This window comes from Pseudorasbora parva, chromosome 5 (genome assembly GCF_024679245.1).
Source record: "Pseudorasbora parva isolate DD20220531a chromosome 5, ASM2467924v1, whole genome shotgun sequence".
NCBI lineage: Eukaryota > Metazoa > Chordata > Actinopteri > Cypriniformes > Gobionidae > Pseudorasbora > Pseudorasbora parva.
Window position 1 is genome coordinate 50,467,631 of NC_090176.1, and position 19,190 is coordinate 50,486,820.

Consider the following 19,190-nt stretch of genomic DNA (forward strand, 5'->3'; position numbering starts at 1 on the left):
TATTTATTAGATACTAAAAGTTATCCATTAGGTACAAGTAGATATTTTTTAGGTTCAAATTCTTATTTTCTCTCTCTTGTCCTTCCGTTTCATGTGTCATCTATCTTTGATAATGTTGTTCGTTCATTAATATTCAACATATTATTTGCATACTGATTATTTAAATAGTACTAGGATCTTTTAAAGGCAAGGATATATTTGATCTAAAATGTTACTAGTAACTAAAAAAATAACACTAGTTCTATTTTAACTTAACAAGTGTAATTAGATACTAGACACTATTGGAATAAATACTATATCTATTTAATAGGTACTAGTATATAATGAATAAGCACTAGTAGCTAATGAATAAGGATAATAGAATAAATACTAGTATCTAAAAAATAAGTACTAGTAGTATGAAAGTAGATACTAGTTCGTTTTAAGGATTAAATGTCCATATGGCTTGCCATAAACGTCTAAACTGCGTTCTAAAATAAAAGAATTTTTTTATTATTATAACCATGATATTCACTCATATATACGTTATAATAATATAATGTATACATAAAAAAACAATAACGACACAAAACAGTAGAATGCCCCGGATGTGAATGTGTGTATTCCGCCTTGTATGTGTCCCATAATCCTCCGCTCTTCCTTTCCCACATTCATCCGTACAGAGTGAGTATCTCCCTCTCGTTTATCGTTTATAAATCCACAATCATCCGCGTTATTGTTCACTAATGATGAAGTTTAATGTCAAATTTGAGTGTATGGACACCTTATGAATCACTGTGATGCGTTTTTGGTGTGTTTAAAACGCTGATGTCCGAGATTAAAGACTTAATGCTAACGCGTCTGCGAGAGATGCGACGGAATAATAAAGCAGCAAACCGGCGCAGTACAGTGATTAAACGGGGTACACGGTGAATAAACATGGCAAACGGTGTTGTAACAGGGTAAATGGTGTTCTAAACGGTGATTTGTAACGGGGTAAACGGTGTGTCAGGGTAAACTATTGTAAACGGAGTTTTAACAGGGTAAACCGTGATTGTAACGGGGTAAATGGTTATTTTAAAAGTGTTGTAACAGGGTAAATTGTGTTTTAAACGGGGTTACCAGTGTTGTAACGGGGTAAATGATTATTTTAACAGTGTTGTAACGGGGTAAATGGTTATTTTAATAGTGTTGTAACAGGGTAAATGGTGTTTGAAACGGGGTAAACTGTTGTAAGGGTGGTAAATGGTTAATTTAAGTGTTGTAACAGGGTAAATGTTGTTTTAAACGGGGTAAACAGTGTTGTAACGTGGTAAATTGGGTTTTAATACTGACCTGAATCTCAGTAATGATGCATGAAAGATCAGGATTGGCATAATCAATTCTTTGACAATGTTGTTGATTAATTCGTGTTATATATTATCTATAGTTGCATGTATGTTATACAGGGGTGTGTGTGTCTTATTCATTCAGAGTTTAGACTCAGATCTGTATATACACAAGTTTTATGAGAAATGGCATAAAGTGTTATTAGAGGAGGTCCGCTGTTTGTCATGGTGTTGATGTCAATGTGTTTGTGTGCAGATGGCACCCAAGAAGGGCGAGAAGAAGAAGGGCCGCTCCGCCATCAATGAGGTGGTGACGCGCGAGTACACCATTAACGTGCACAAGCGTATCCACGGCATGTAAGTTTCTCCTGGACAGAGTAACCGCTCATACAGTGATCCGTTCTGGAGTATTAATATTTGATGTGCTCCGCTCCTCCAGCTCTTTCAAGAGGAGAGCTCCTCGTGCTCTGAAGGAGATCCGTAAGTTTGCCATGAAGGAGATGGGCACGCCTGACGTTCGCATCGACACTCGTCTCAACAAGGCCGTGTGGGCCAAAGGTGTCAGGTGAGGCGCCTCTCTATCTATCTATCTATCTATCTATCTATCTATCTATCTATCTATCTATCTATAGATATAGATGTGTGTATATATATAGATATGAAGAGCTCTTTTCCAAAACACGATAAACGCCAAATAAAAAAAAGTTTGTCATGCCATTTTGCTGTGTACTTAACCTATTCTCTGCTCCATCAATCGCTATATTTCCTTGCTTAAATGTACTGCAAGATCTCTTTCCAAACCGCTATCCGGTTGTTAAGGCTGACGTCACGCGGCAGCGCTTCCGGGTCCAAACGCTCTCTTATACCACAAGAAAAACTACAAACTGTGCTAATATACACACACAATGTGGTGTAATACTACAAAAAAAGCTATAATCATAACCTTTTTCTCCATACCTAAATTCCAGATAGCCAGACAGTGATTTATGTTTTATAAATCGCTAAAATATTAATGTCTGTAACGCTGTGACCATAGAGAATGTTGTGTAGACTGTAAGTATTTAAAATGTTTAACCTTTTTTAAATGTTTGATGTTTAATATGAAAAAAAATAGCGCTCATAAACGGGTGTCGATGGCGAGAAGTGAGACGAGTTGAGGCTTGGACCCAGAAACGGCGTTCCTTACGTCACGACTTAACAAGCGTATAAACGCCGAGCCAGTTTTTAGCCTAAATGCGATATATATCCTTTCATCTCGTCTTGAACCCCTGCCCCTTTGAAAGAGAGCGTGCCTTTTCGATCGCGCTGCGGTGGCCTGCGAACACGATCCCGGCCGGAACGGGATTCTCACCGGAAATCTATGACACCATGCCCACACGCCCCCCCCGAACGCGATTGTAACCGGCAATCGTCTCGACCCCTGGTGTCATATGCTGCATGTGATGTGTTGCTTGTTGTTGTTGTTTTTGTTTTTTAATACATAAACCAACTACATTTAAAAGGATGGATTTGTAGCGTTTTGAAAGAGAAAATAAAACTTTGAATTTATAATCAACAATATTGTTGTTTCGTTTAACATGTTCAGACCGAGCCAATAGACCATTTTCACAGGATAAATCTAATATTAACAAATGTATGGGTGTAGGGAAAAAGAGAAATTTTCACGAAAACTATTAAAATGGATTTATAGTGTTTTAGAGAAGAGCTCCTCATATATATATAAAATAGTCAATGTGAATAGAAAACTGTCAAAGTGCCATTATATCATACAAACTGGATATACTGCCCAGCCCTAGCGGCAGCCAATCGCTGTGATGTTCAGGTAGTGACATCTGTCTCGTGTGTATGCTGGATTTATTGCATAAATCATAGAGCACACATTGGATGTAGGGCTGGGCGATATGACGAAATATATCGTCTGGATGATAGAAAATGTCTATCGTTTTATATTAGGCTCTATCGCTTGCGCCACGATAAGGCGTTTACGGCAGAACTTTACGTTAAGATGCACCTCACGCCACGGCATGCCCATGCACACTGCAATACATAAACAAACACGGAGTAGTAGACGCGGTTCAGACCAGCGTAATTCAGAGTAATTATGCCAGAGTGGGGGCATAAGCGCTCAAAACAAACTTCAGACACAGACGCTGCAACGGGCTTTTACGCGTGGCACACCATATAGCCGTATATTGAAATATTTTAATGGCAGGTGTAGGGATGGCGAAAACTAAACATTTTCTTGACCGACCACCGAGCCTCATTAGTCCGCTGAAACCGGTTAACCGATTAGTTTAAAATATGCTGCGCTATTTGAAATAACAGCCGTGAGCCGCACTCTCTCTCTCACACACACACACACACACACACACACACACACACACACACACACTGTCCTAGAGCTGCCGCCTCCCTTCCACTCACGTCACTTTTTTTAAAATCCCCCACAGCGCGAAACATGAGTCCCGCAAACGCGCCGCCGAGGAGCTAGTTTGTTGTGTATAATAGTGATGGAAAGTCCGATTCATTTCCATGAACGGGTTCTTCTCGGGACAGTTCGGCTCAATGAACCGGTTCAAAAAGCCGATTCATAGGTTCCTGTCATCATGTAATGACGTCTCCATGCATTTATTTTATGCTGTTTAATACATTTCTCTGTGTCATGTTATTGGTAACATTCAAATAAAGTAATCTGTATCGATGCATATTGAACCTATCAAATAGTTATTTGCGTGAGTGCATTTTCTAATTATTGCCTTTCATTCTCTTAATTGTGTTGTGTTCAGTTATCAAATTTATCCGTTGCGTCGGATTCGACTGAAATTGCACAACTACAGCTTACGTTACAGGCACTGATCAACAAACACGGATAAGTTACATGTCTAAAGTAGCTATTGAACCAGTCTTATAAACTTAAATTTCCCTTAACAATAATCTGCATGCATAATAAATGACAGTAAAATGTATGGTTTTTGCATGTTTTAATAAAATGTTATTTAATAACAGTAGTCATCATAAGCATATTTCCAGGAGTCTACATGCCTCAGCGTTGTCAACTCAATCACCCCCGCCTCGGTAATCCTCGGCAAACTTCGGGAGATGATTGAACCGTCTCAATCAGATTTTTTTCAGTCGGACGTGCTACTGCGTCTGCGTCGTCATCATGGAACTAAAGCTCGATTGTGAACCGGCTCGACCGATTACTTGCTGAGAACCGGCTCAAAAGAACTTGTGGAAGCAAGCAAGAGCTAAACTCTGCAGGACAGCAGCCCTCCAGGACCGGGTTTGGACAGCCCTGTTATAAACACTCGGTACAGACACACAGCCCAAAGCGGAGGCAAGAGTGTTGGCGGAGATGGAGATATTGTGTTACTTACTGGATGCTTAACGCTGCCATTTTGTTTCCTCAGGAATGTGCCATACCGCATGCGTGTGCGTCTGTCCAGGAAACGCAATGAAGACGAAGACTCTCCAAACAAGCTGTACACCCTCGTCACATACGTCCCCGTCACCACGTACAAAGGTGAGGAGGCTGTGTGCGTGTGTGTGTGCGTGCGATCATGCAGGTGTTATCACAGGGTTTCTGCAGGTTTGATGAAGACCAATTAATGAACATGTTCAGCATAAACTGAAGGGAACACAACACGTCGATATGATCTCTAAATGTAAATGTCTAGGCACACGAGTTTAGGGATGCTCATATTGACCTGTTAACCGAAAGTAAGAATTTTGATCGATTAATACTATCAGAAATCATAGGACCCTAATTTAACCCTTAAAGACCGAGACAGCCGCCCGCGGCTAAAAATAACTATCGTTCTAAAATGTTTAATAACTTTTAAACCGCAAATCCAATCTGTATGCTGTAAACTGCACCATAAAGAGGAGAATCTCCGCTTTCTAAAGGTATAACATTAATCGTGATTGATCATTCAGGGGCTCCATAGTCAGCATCGATGCGTCATCAAAATATGCAGCATTGACTAAAAATAACTATCGTTCTAAAATGTTTAATAACTTTTAAACCGCAAATCCAATCTGTATGCTGTAAACTGCACCATAAAGAGGAGAATCTCTGCTTTCCATAGGTATAATATGTCTCGCGATTGATCATTCAGGGGCTCCATAGTCAGCGTGGATGCGTCAACAAAATATGCAGCATTGATTTGTCCAGGAAACACACGTGGGTTGTTCCCCTGAGCCAAACAGAATTTTTTTTTTATTAGTTCCTCCCCCCTATGCCCAGATTTGTTGAAACTTTGATCAATTCAACCAATAAACACAGTGTTTGGTCTTTTGAACCACGAATCACGTTTCTCTGAAAAATGAACGTGGGTGTGAATTTGCATGCATCATGAAACCAAACAGAAATAAACGCGTGCAAAGCGCTCTCTCTCAGAGCACAGCCAGTATATTTCTCTATTTGTATGTAGTTTGTGTTTTACACAATTTTCACTATTATATTTTCCTCAATTTGTGTTTGAGAAGATTGTGCAGAGAGGTTGAAATGTCCGTTTATGAAAATAGCCGCCCACATGTAAAAGTAGCCTCAGTATATTATATTTCACGGTTTGTCACAACTTGATGTTTGTTTTTCATGTTCAAATTATAATATATTTCTATGAAGAAAAATGTTTGTTTCAGTGTTATTATATAACAATCTTTCTATTTACTTTATTACTTGAACTTTTTTGGACACATTATCAGTAAATAAAATGCAACTGTTTTCACTCAAAAACCTAGAAACGCCTAGAATAATGTTATAATAAATGGCTATAACTTGCTGAGGGATTGTTACATGTAGACAAAATTTAATCTGGAAGTGTAAAACAACCAAGTCTAACTTTCTAAAGGAAAAAATCCAAACTTCATGAAGTTCTGTTCGAGTTCACAGTAAAAACATCACATTTTTGCTGCCATTTTTCTTGAAATTATATTAATTTAATCCATTCTCAGAATAAATAAATGTAAAATTGGGACATCAAATGAGCTAGATGGAAACTTCAGGTTCTCCTGTTTAAAATGATATATAGCACTTGATGATAACTGCTAGAATGGGGGAGAAAAACAAAGAAAAGTAGAGGCACATCAGGCGCCCCAAAAATGTTCTAGGTCTTTAAGGGTTAATGCCATCATATTGACATGTTTTTAAGGCCTTAAATTGTGGAAGGTCAAATGAAAACCCTGAATCATCTCTGAAGTTCTGAATGTTTGTGTGAGAATCCATCTAAACCTGCTTTTTTTGTGTGTGTTCGCAGGTCTTCAGACTGTAAATGTGGACGAAAATTAATTTCCTCCATGCCTGTTTGGAATAAAAACATAAAAGGATTTTCATTGTGAATGATTTATTTCTTGGTGCATGTGCAAATATTGACAGACAGTTGAGAATAAAATCAGCAGTACAGCATGCGTATGTAAACTTGAGACGCTGCTGTCACATTGCATCTTCACTTAAAGCTGTGGTGATTAATCAGAAAGGTGAGTTTCAGGATCTTTAAAATGTGGCGTTTGATCACTGAACTACTTTCAGACAGAAACTAGACGCTTCATTTGGAGTTAAACATGGTCCCTTTGGGTTTCACAATGCAGGACGGCTTCCTACGGCACAATAAAACTGAGGATCGGTCACATGACATTGTTTTTAAGGCACTTCATACATCTGAGAGCTGTGGATTTAAGACACCAAACACTAATTTAGTCTCTCTTGTAAGACTGATTGTCGTTGGACGTGATGAAACTGGATCAGTCTGGAAAGATTTACTTCGCAAAATACAAATGATAAATATACCAGTGAATGAGCATTCGTGGCATAATGATGATTACCACTAAATGATTTCCAAATGTGCCTAAAAAACGGGAGCAAAAAGCACATTGTGTGTTAACAAGATTGAAAATAAACTTAATTTTCATCACAAATGCAATGGCATTAACCCTGATTAAAACACTTTTAATGGAAGAATTCATGTAAAATCATAAACATTGCATTTTAGCTCTTAATTATACACAATTTCACCATAACCTTTATTTTCATTTTCGCTTTTAAACAAAAATTAAGAGTCAAATTGACTGGCGTGTCGCCTCAAATGGTGTCGATTGAGCTGAACTAACATCAAATCGGATTTGTAGGCTTCAACATTCGCAATCTTCTCTAAATGCATGCGACTGATTGATCATAATTTTTAATCAAAATGACTAAAACGTGCTTTTATCTGTCGTTTCATCGTTCAACTACTCGTTGAAAATGATCTGGATTTCCTTCATGCCAGTCTCCTAACATGTAAACCATCCCATCGGACTAAACCGATGCGTTATTAAAAAGTAAATCGTGTTCGGATGTGAGAATCCACAAAAACGTGGCGTCTGAAACGCATCTGCCGTGTGTGTGTGTGTGTGACGGACAGAAGCAGACGCTTGAATACTGACTCATAAAACACAGGAACAGATTGTCTAAATCAGTAACGCTTTCCAAAAATCCCGTTTGCATAAACTAACAATGAGCAATATACATCACAGCATTTGTTAATGTTCGTGCATTCACGTAATGTTGAGATTAATAAATGCTTTATTATTGATCGTTGTTAATGAATGCTGCACTGAGGAGAATGAACTAAACACGATCAGATGAATGTGGCTCAGCTGCAGTGAGGGAGTCCAGCTCACCCCAGCGGCATCATGGGATTTTAGAGATGTCACACTGCTAAAAAATCATGCTCTTCCTCAGTGTTTCTTGTTTTCCAGCACAAATATATAAAAGTTCTCAAATCAAGACGCAAAATGACTGAAGATATCGTCTTGATTACTGAGAAATAATCCAAATGAAGTGATTTTGTGCTTAAAACTAGAAGAAATATCTGCCAATGTGGTCAGAAAAATCATTCTCTCATTCTCGTTTTAAGCTCATCTCACTTCATTTTTCATAAAGCAAGACCTTCACTGCAAACAATGCTTTTCTTACTTACTATTTTTGTCTTGTTTCTAGTCAAACGATCTAAACATTCGTACATTAAGAAAAGCTTACTAGACAAGTAAAAAGTTGAATTGTTTTGGGGGGAAAACTCAAAATGAAGAGAGTTTTTGCTTAAAATAAGATACATAATCTGCCAATGGGGTAAACCAAATAATCTTGTTTTCTGTTTGAATGATGGTTATTTTTCTCACCCCACTGGCAGATTATTTATCTTATTTTAAGCAAAAACTCTTGAGTTTTCCCCCCAAAACAAGAAAATTACTTTTGCTTGTCTAGTAAATACTTCTTGATTAAAGAATTTTTAGATGGTTGGACTAGAAACAAGACAAAAATACTAAGTAAGAAAAGCATTTTTTGCAGTGTGATATCTTCAGTCGTTTCTCTTCTTCAATAAATGTGTCCTGATTTGAGAATGGTGAGATGTTTGTTCTGGAAACCAGGGCAGAAATGATTCACACTTCAAAAAATGCTCTTCTTATTTAGTATTTTTGCCTTGTTTTCAGTCCAAATATCTAAATATTCTTGAATCAAGATGCATTTACTAGATAAGTAAAATGACATAAGATACTTTTTCTTGTTTTCTGGGGAAAAATATCAAAATGAAGTGAGTTTTTGCGTAAAACAGGCAAAATGATCTGCCAATGGGGTGAGAAAAATAATCTTATTTCTGTTTGGGACGGAAACAAGAAACAAGATTTCAGTCAGAAACAAGATTATTTCTCTCACCCCATTGGCAGATCATTTTGCCTGTTCTATTTTATTTTCAACAAAACAAGAAAGAAATATGTCGTTTTACTTATCTTGTAAATACATCTTGATTTAAGAATATTTCGATATTTAGGCTAGAAACAAGACACAATGACTAAGTAAGGAGAGCATGTTTTTGCGGTGTGGTGTCGTTTGGTCCTCCATACGCTCGAGGAGATTAAGGCAGGAGTGAATCCTGTATAATGTGAATGGATGTGAATCCGGATCTCATCTTCATCTTCCGGCCGCGTGTTGGATCATGAGCAGGCCGGCGCGCTCCTGATATTGGCGTGACTTTGCAGATGTGATTTTGGTGCTCAGGTCGACGGGCCGCTCCAGGAAGTTGACCAGAACCTGCTCAGTGAGTAACGACGCCAGAATCTGCTCAAAGCTGACCGACCAATCGGACTCGGTCTCGGTCCGGTCGCGGTGCCGCGCCTCCCCGATCTGCAGGACCAGACTGGTGACCATCCCGATGGCCTGGAAGAGCTCGGCCTCGCTCGGCTCGCCGTGAAACATGCTGTACAGCGTCTTACAAAACTGGATGAACTCCCGCTGAGGAGACAAATCACACCACAGTAAATGCTGCTCTACATGAACTCCATTCGAGTCACTTTAAAGGCGAGGTCTAATCTTACAGCACTCTGCCTTATTTACAAAAATTACATGGACAAAAATTATAGGGTTAGTTCACCCAAAAATGAAATGTCTGTCATTAACTCCTCTCCCTAATGTCGTTCCACACCCGTAAGACCTCCGTTCATCTTCACACACAGTTTAAGATATTTTATATTTAGTCCGAGAGCGTATGCAAGTGTATGCACACTATACTGTCCATGTCCAGAAAGGGAATAAAAACATCATCACAGTAGTCCATATGAGACATCAGTGGGTTAATTAGAGTCTCTTGAAGCATCCAAAATACATTTGGGTCCAAAAATAACAAAAACTACGACTTTACTCAGCATTGTCTTCTTTGTTTCTCAAAAAATGATATCCGAAACCTGACTCGATTCACTGATTCATAACCGTTTGAATCTTTATTTGAGGATTGAACACAAACCCGGAAGAGAAGCCAATGCTGAATAAAGTCGTAGTTTTTGTTATTTTTGGACCCAAATGTATTTTGGATGCTTCAAGAGACTCTAATTAACCCACTGATGTCTCATATGGACTACTGTGATGATGTTTTTATTCCCTTTCTGGACATGGACAGTATAGTGTGCATACACTCGCATACGCTCTCGGACTAAATATAAAATATCTTAAACTGTGTGTGAAGATGAACGGAGGTCTTACGGGTGTGGAGCGACATTAGGGGGAGGAGTTAATGACAGACATTTCATTTTTGGGTGAACTAACCCTTTAAGATCATGAGTTGGATGTGTGACGGAGTATTTCTGTGTCAAATACACTCCTTCAGGATTCAAACATGTTTTAGAAAGTTTTTTTCGATTTTATTTTGATCATTTCAATAAGATAAAATATTTGTAGAGCAAAATAAATAAATATTAAAGTAACTACATTTATATTTAGTCACTTTAATCTTTAAATATTTAATACAACTAATAATGTTACTTATAATATAAATAGTATTAATATTTTTATATTATGTTATTCATTTTATATATGCATGCTATTTACATTTACATTTAATCATTTAGCAGACGCTTTTATCCAAAGCGACTTACAAAAAAGGGGAGATTATTAAGATATTAATATTTAGGATTATTTCATACATTTTGAATCAGTGTTATTTAGTCATTTTCATATTTTATATCTTACACACACACAAATTGTGTAGTATTTCTTTTTATATATATTATATATATATACACACACACACACACAGATATTTAATCATAAACACACACACACACACTGCCTCTACCCCTAAACCTACCTATCACTCACACACACACACACATACACACACACAATGTAAAATTTTTAAACGTGATTAATCATGATTAATTGACTAATCGATTAACAACACTAAAATAAAGATATATAATTAATAATAGGCTCAAATCCAATAAAGTTCACAGTATTAATAAAATATTAAGCAAGAGGTAAATTGATCTAGTATAAGGTATTACACAGGTATTATTTTACACCAATGTGACTTTTCAGAATGGGTTGTCTGATAATAAATGCTGGAAATGTAAACCAGAAACGCACATATATTCATGCTCTCTGGCACTTCTCAAAGATTCAACCTTTGTGGGAAATTGTGTTGAAATATCTTAGATGATGTTTGGGTTTTGACCTCCCACTTTCATCAAGGATTTGTCTTTTAGGAGATAAATCTGAGATTCCCCAGATCACGGTGGGTGTAATCACGGCAGTACGATTGATACTTAGATTTTGGAAAGATATTCAATGTCCCTCACTTAAAATGTTTATTGAATCTATGATAGAGAATGTATAATATGAAAAAATGTTAGCTAAAGTGAATGGAAATCATATGGATGTTGACATGTGGGATCATTTTATTCAGATTATTACTTCAGGCATGGATCCAGGATCAATCATCCTTTGAAGTAACTTGCGTACCCTGTTGTGCATTTAAGTTTATATATATATATATATATATATATATATATATATATATATATATATATATATATATATATATATATATATAATTACTTTTGTTTGTTTTGTATACCGTGTATTTATTCATTTAATTTTCTACTTGTATGTTTTATGAATAAAAAACAATTATATTGCATTATAGATTTGACTGCAGTGGATGAAACAAAAACTTAATCTGAATAATGGCACTATTGTCTTTTTAGAGCTGCTCATATTTGATGAAGTTTGCATCATTGATTCTGGTATTTTTCTGTTTATTGCTGATTTGAAACGATCTGTATTGTATAAAGCGCTGTAGAAATAAAGTTTGACTATCACAGTGAGGTATACAAGCGCGTTCTTCTCCTGAGGAGTTAAATATCCTAAACGCACACATAAAATGAAGATGAACGTTCACCTGGTTCATGTGAGGAAGAGGCTTCTCCTCGTCCTTCTCTTTGCCTTTGCTCAAGTCCTGAAGCATCTGCCGCAGCTGCTCTTCATAACTCTTACTCTCACCTGAGACACATGATGCAAACATCAGTACAGGTGTGTTGAGCTGAAGACACGACCAGAACACTAAAGCAAAACCTACCGTTGGGCAGGTTGACATAGAGCGGTCTGCTGCTGGACAGAACTGGACTCTTCAGAGGGGGCGAGTCTTCTGCGTTCTCACTCAAAGCTGAGGAGAAAACATCACAGACGATCATGAGCGCTTAACGTCCACCACCACTGCTACCACTTCAACATGGGACACTATGGGCTTTAAAAGACAATTAATACTCAGAAATACAAACCCCATTCCAAAAAAGTTGGGGCACTGTACAAATTTTGAATAAAAAAGGAATGCAATAATTTACAAATAAACTTATATTTTATTCACAATAGAATATAGGTAACATATCAAATGTTGAAAGTGAGACATTTTAAAATGTCACGCCAAATATTGGCTCATTTTGGATTTCATGAGAGCTACACATTCCAAAAAAGTTGGGACAAGAAGCAATAAGAGGCCGGAAAAGTTAAATGTACATATAAGGAACAGCTGGAGGAGCACTTTGCAACGTATGAGGTCAATTGGGAGCATGATTGGGTATATAAAGATCCTCTCAGAGAGGCAGTGTCTCTGAGAAGATAAGATGGGCAGAGGATCACCAATTCCCAATGCTGCGGCGAAAAACAGTGGAGCAATATCAGAAAGGAGTTTCTCAGAGAAAAATTGCAAAGAGTTAGAAGTTATCATCATCTACAGTGCATAATATCATCCAAAGATTCAGAGAATCTGGAACAATCTCTGTGTGTAAGGGTCAAGGCTGGAAAACCAAACTGGATGGCCGTGATCTTCAGCCCTTAGACGGCACTGCATCACATACAGGAATGATACTGTAATGGAAATAACAACATGGGCTCAGGAATACTTCCAGAAAACATTGTCAGTGAACACAATCCACCGTGACATTCGCCGTCGCTGGCTAAAACTCTAAAGGTCAAAAAAGAAGCCATATCTAAACATGATCCAGAAGCGCAGGCGTTTTCTCTGGGCCAAGGCTCATTTAAAATGGGCTGTGGCAAAGTGGAAAACTGTCAAAATTTAAAGTTCTTTTTGGAAAACTGCGACGCCACGTCATCCGGACTAAAGAGGACAAGGACAACCCACTTTGTTCTCAGCGCTCAGTTCAGAAGCTGATCCTCTGATGGTGTGGGGTTCATGAGTGTGTGTGACTTGGACAGCTTACACATCTGGAAAGGCACCATCAATGCTGGAAGGTACAGTCTTGTTCAAAATAATAGCAGTACAATGTGACTAACCAGAATAATCAAGGTTTTTCGTATATTTTTTATTGCTATACGTGGCAAACAAGTTACCAGTAGGTTCAGTAGATTCTCAGAAAACAAATGAGACCCAGCATTCATGATATGCACGCTCTTAAGGCTGTGCAATTGGGCAATTAGTTGAAAGGGGTGTGTTCAAAAAAATAGCAGTGTGGCATTCAATCACTGAGGTCATCAATTTTGTGAAGAAACAGGTGTGAATCAGGTGGCCCCTATTTAAGGATGAAGCCAACACTTGTTGAACATGCATTTGAAAGCTGAGGAAAATGGGTCGTTCAAGACATTGTTCAGAAGAACAGCGTACTTTGATTAAAAAGTTGATTAGAGAGGGGAAAACCTATAAAGAGGTGCAAAAAATGATAGGCTGTTCAGCTAAAATGATCTCCAATGCCTTAAAATGGAGAGCAAAACCAGAGAAACGTGGAAGAAAACGGAAGACAACCATCAAAATGGATAGAAGAATAACCAGAATGGCAAAGGCTCAGCCAATGATCACCTCCAGGATGATCAAAGACAGTCTGGAGTTACCTGTAAGTACTGTGACAGTTAGAAGACGTCTGTGTGAAGCTAATCTATTTTCAAGAATCCCCCGCAAAGTCCCTCTGTTAAAAAAAAGGCATGTGCAGAAGAGGTTACAATTTGCCAAAGAACACATCAACTGGCCTAAAGAGAAATGGAGGAACATTTTGTGGACTGATGAGAGTAAAATTGTTCTTTTTGGGTCCAAGGGCCACAGGCAGTTTGTGAGACGACCCCCAAACTCTGAATTCAAGCCACAGTACACAGTAAAGACAGTGAAGCATGGAGGTGCAAGCATCATGATATGGGCATGTTTCTCCTACTATGGTGTTGGGCCTATTTATCGCATACCAGGGATCATGGATCAGTTTGCATATGTTAAAATACTTGAAGAGGTCATGTTGCCCTATGCTGAAGAGGACATGCCCTTGAAACGGTTGTTTCAACAAGACAATGACCCAAAACACACTAGTAAACGGGCAAAGTCTTGGTTCCAAACCAACAAAATTAATGTTATGGAGTGGCCAGCCCAATCTCCAGACCTTAATCCAATTGAGAACTTGTGGGGTGATATCAAAAATGCTGTTTCTGAAGCAAAACCAAGAAATGTGAATGAATTGTGGAATGTTGTTAAAGAATCATGGAGTGGAATAACAGCTGAGAGGTGCCACAAGTTGGTTGACTCCATGCCACACAGATGTCAAGCAGTTTTAAAAAACTGTGGTCATACAACTAAATATTAGTTTAGTGATTCACAGGATTGCTAAATCCCAGAAAAAAAAAATGTTTGTACAAAATAGTTTTGAGTTTGTACAGTCAAAGGTAGACACTGCTATTTTTTTGAACACACCCCTTTCAACTAATTGCCCAATTGCACAGCCTTAAGAGCGTGCATATCATGAATGCTGGGTCTTGTTTGTTTTCTGAGAATCTACTGAACCTACTGGTAACTTGTTTGCCACGTAGCAATAAAAAATATACTAAAAACCTTGATTATTCTGGTTAGTCACATTGTACTGCTATTATTTTGAACAAGACTGTATATCTAAGTTCTAGAACAACATATGCTCCATCCAGACATCGTCTCTTTCAGGGAAGACCTTTCATTTTCCAACATGACAATACCAGACCACATACTGCATCAATTACAACATCATGGCTGTGTAGAAGAAGGATCCGGGCACTGAAATGGCCAGCCTGCAGTCCAGATCTTTCACCCATAGAAAACATTTGGCACATCATAAAGAGGAAGATGCGACAAAGAAGACCTAAGACAGTTGAGCAACTAGAAGCCTGTATTAGACAAGAATGAGACAACATTCCTATTCCTAAACTTGAGCAACTTGTCTCCTCATTCTCCAGACGTTTGCAGACTGTTGTAAAAAGAAGAGGGGAAGCCACACAGTGGTTAACATGGCCTTGTCACAACTTTTTTGAGATGTGTTGATGTCATGAAATTTAAAATCAACTTATTTTTTCCCTTACAATTATACATTTTCTCAATTTAAACATTTGATATGTCCTCTATGTAGTATTCTAAATAAAATATTGAAATTTGAAACTTCCACATCATTGCATTCTGTTTTTATTCACAATTTGTACAGTCCAAACTTTTTTGGAATGGGGTTTGTATTCTCGGTTTTCCTGCACTACCACTATCAGATGAGAACTAAACTAAACTTGAATAATGACTCAATAGAGTGTGAGTGACTGCGGTTAGGCCCACTGAGTGGCAAAAAGACAGAGCGGCAGCATTGGTTTATAGCATGGCATCTAAACCAGGACAGAGCTTCTGTCAGCTTACACATCTGGAATTTCCCAAACACCAATCACAACACACTGATCCAGCCAACCAATCAGAGCATAGTGTGCTTTTCAGAAGGAGGGGCTTCACAAAGACCGGAAATAAACTGATGCTGCGTCCCAATTCGCCTACTTATACTACGTCCTAAAAGTATGTACTCTTTTTGTGAAGAAAAGGTATATACTTTTAAATGTGTAGCAGAAAAATATGCAAGCTTCGGGACTACTTCGCCATCTTTAACGGACTCTGTCGCTTAGTTACGTGCGTCCCGTCACCGTTTATCTGCCCTGTCAATCATCGTCAGATTCGTCACAGTTCAAATCCTCCACATTCAGTTGAATCTCCTGCCGTATCGGAGAGAAATGTAGCCGCTCGTTGATCTGCCATGTGTGGGTCTTTGTGGGTCAGAGACTCTCCTCCTGTGTTTGCAGTTTAAATATAATGATGCATTTAAAAGTTAATGGCCAAACGTGTCATTAAAAAAGTTCACAATGCTGCTGCAGGTGAAATATAATGTGGACCACACTGAATAAATATATTTTTGATGGGTAAAATATTGATAGTGGGTCACTCAAACCCCTTTATCTAAACTTCTCTACTTAACCGTCGAACCTGCACAGCCGTCATGTTTGTAGTTTTTTAACGTTTTTTATCCGCGTTTGTAGTTCTAATCGAATCCTCGTCAAACTCGCAATGGGTTGTGGGTAATATCAGCCGTTAGAGTGCCCATCGATCCATACTACGAATTCGGACCAGAAATAGTAAACCATCCGGGAATCTTTGGAATATTCTTTTCAACATACTACGATTTGGAACATACTAATTCTATTTTCGAATACTATTTAGGATGGATAGTGTGCGAATTGAGACGCAGGGTGAGTTACTGACAGGCTGGGAAGAGAGGAGCCGCAACAATGGAGAATATGAGGAAATAATCAACATTCAAGCAGGAAAACCTATTATAGCAGACACTAAAAAACAAAACCAAGACTTAAAAAAGGGCATAAGAAGTCATTTTGCCCCTCAAGTTGATTTATTTGTACTGGAAAACAAGGTAAAAAATTATAAAGAAAACTATTCTTTCCAGTGTGCATTAATCCAGTGTCAGACTCAACCGAGATGGAAACAGTCAGTATTGAATGAACCTGGTGGGATGTGCAGTCGATACAGCAGCCGGATCTTCTCATTCAGCTCCTCACAGTACAGAACATCTGCAGAGAAAGAGCCCAGAGTCAAAGATTACAGAGTGCATATTTATTTCCTGAATAAACCAGAGGTGGACAAAGTACACAACTTCAAATATTACGTTGCAAGTGAAAGTTGTAGAAACAGATTTTTACTTCAGTAAAAGTACAGAAGTATTTGTTTCCAAAAGTACTTTAGTATCAAAAGTAAATGTCCTTTTTTATGTCAGTGCATTATTTTATCATTGTTGTATAAATGCACATTATGCCATCATGGTTTAAGCCAGTCAGTGACGCTCCATCTGACACACTAGCATACGACTAACTTAAACTCATTTAAATACTTGTAGAAAAGTTACAAAGCTCTTTATAAAGCTGCTGTCACTTTAAGGCCGAATGCACGGATCCAATACACTGACACACATCTGATATTCTCACACTGTTCACCTTCACTGAAGACAGAATCAACTTTGTTTATGTGAATACTCAACAAAATGAGCATTTGGACATCCGTCTTCTTCCATTTTGCTCTAAACTATAAATCAGTGTTTAATAAATGCTGCGAAATCATTGAACTTCACGAGACTCTACAAGAGTGATTCCTGAAAGGCTTTCTTAAAAAATAGTCATCCACTGACTTTCAAAGCTGCTACAGAAACGACTTTCGACTTTGTGACGAGTCTCTGGTGCTTCCTGCTACAGCTGGCCAGTGGGTGTGGCTAGGAGACTCATCAAGAGAACGATGGCCACCTGTTCTTCCCTCTATAAAGCTTAGGCTTTGCTGGCACTTGATGTCTTACCCTTCACCCGTTGCTCCTGGTTTTGGCCTTTGTTTGTGTAGTTCGATTCTGTCCTGTCTGATGTTCTGATTGATCAGGGGTTTGACAGGAATGGTGCTGTTTGATGTTGGTTCTTTCTTTTATATATCTTTTTTATTTACATTAATAAATCTTTTGCTGCAACCTTAGTAGCCTGACTGTGTCCTCCATTTCATTTGTTACGGCTTTGAGCCGGTCGTGACAACTTCGAGGACCTTGATAGAAATGTAGTGGAGTAAAAAGTACGATATTTGTCTTTCAAATGTAGTGAAGTTAAAGTCATAAGTAATACTCAAGTAAAGTGCAGCTACTCAAAAAGTGTACTTATGTGTACAGTGCTCAAGTAAATGTGCTTAGTTACAGTCCACCTCTGGAATAAACCACACACACACACGCATGCGCGCGCGCACGCACGCACACACACACACACACACACACACACACACACACACACACACACACCTACCCAGCATCTGAACGAACTGAGAGAAGTTAATGAGGTTGTCTCTGTCCTGGTCCAGCAGTGTGAAGGTGCGCTGGGCGACGGTATCAGTGTGTGTGCCACAGACCCAGGGTGCCAGCAGCTCATACAGGCTCTTAAATTGAGCTCGGTCCACGAAATATCGCTCCGCACAGCCGGCCGTCCCAGGAGGAACACCAGCGGAGCTGCATACGCCGTCGCCCCAGTACAGACTGATGAAGTGCTCTGTCTGTACGACACCATTCGTTCAATCTTAATCATTTATCAATGAATACAGCAAGATGCTACATGTGTATAGGGTAAAATATTCATTAATATACACTATATTCACAAATGTTTTAGGATGCCTGCCTTTAAATTCACATGAATTTTAATGACATCCTATTAATAATCTGTAGGATTTAAAGGGATAGTTCACCCAAAATTAAGCCTGTGATGTTTATCTGCTGACCCCCAGGGCGTCCGAGATGTAGGTGTGTTTGTTTCTTCAGGAGAACACAAATGAAGATTTTTAACTCAGCCGTTGCTCGTATAATGCATGTCAATGGGGTGTATTTCTATGAGAGTAAAAAACACACAGACATACGAATCCATATTAAACCCTGTGGCTCGTGATGACACATTGATGTCTTAAGACACGAAACAATCTGTGACTGCGAGAAACACATTAGTATGTGTGTTATTTTTTACCGCCGATCCGCTCATCTATGATCGCGCCGGTATTTTGACCTTCTTCGACGGAAGTAATGGCATTGGGAATACAAGATGAGATTTGTCTGATATAAGGTAAAAAATAACAAGCATACTGTTGTGTTTCTCGCAGAAACCGATGGTTTTGTGCCTTAAGACATCAATGTGTCATCACGAGCCTCAGGGTTTAATATGGATTCGTATGTCTGTGTGTTTTTTACTCTCATAGAAATACACCCCATTGACATGCATTATACGAGCAA

At 38.5% G+C, this 19,190-nt stretch overlaps 2 protein-coding genes across 2 annotated transcripts in view; one reads left to right on the plus strand and one right to left on the minus strand.

Moving 5' to 3' along the window:
- The first annotated feature begins 619 nt into the window (after window positions 1-619).
- rpl31 (ribosomal protein L31) lies at window positions 620-6,635 on the plus strand. Its single transcript, XM_067444661.1, has 5 exons — window positions 620-663; window positions 1,564-1,664; window positions 1,747-1,872; window positions 4,718-4,830; window positions 6,566-6,635. Exons 2-5 carry the CDS (start codon window positions 1,564-1,566, stop codon window positions 6,595-6,597), a joined length of 372 nt encoding a protein of 123 aa, XP_067300762.1. The 5' UTR covers window positions 620-663; the 3' UTR covers window positions 6,598-6,635.
- A 2,525-nt stretch (window positions 6,636-9,160) lies between these two features.
- The window catches only part of LOC137075738 (TBC1 domain family member 8), a 69,350-nt gene continuing 59,320 nt past the window's right edge, over window positions 9,161-19,190 (minus strand). Inside the window, exons 17-21 of the mRNA XM_067444660.1 lie at window positions 18,223-18,466; window positions 16,900-16,965; window positions 12,194-12,280; window positions 12,017-12,117; window positions 9,161-9,576 (exon numbers count right to left, since the gene is read on the minus strand). Of these exons, the coding sequence (XP_067300761.1) occupies window positions 9,256-9,576; window positions 12,017-12,117; window positions 12,194-12,280; window positions 16,900-16,965; window positions 18,223-18,466 (819 nt within the window). The 3' untranslated portion in view covers window positions 9,161-9,255. The remainder of the gene's footprint in view (window positions 9,577-12,016; window positions 12,118-12,193; window positions 12,281-16,899; window positions 16,966-18,222; window positions 18,467-19,190) is intronic.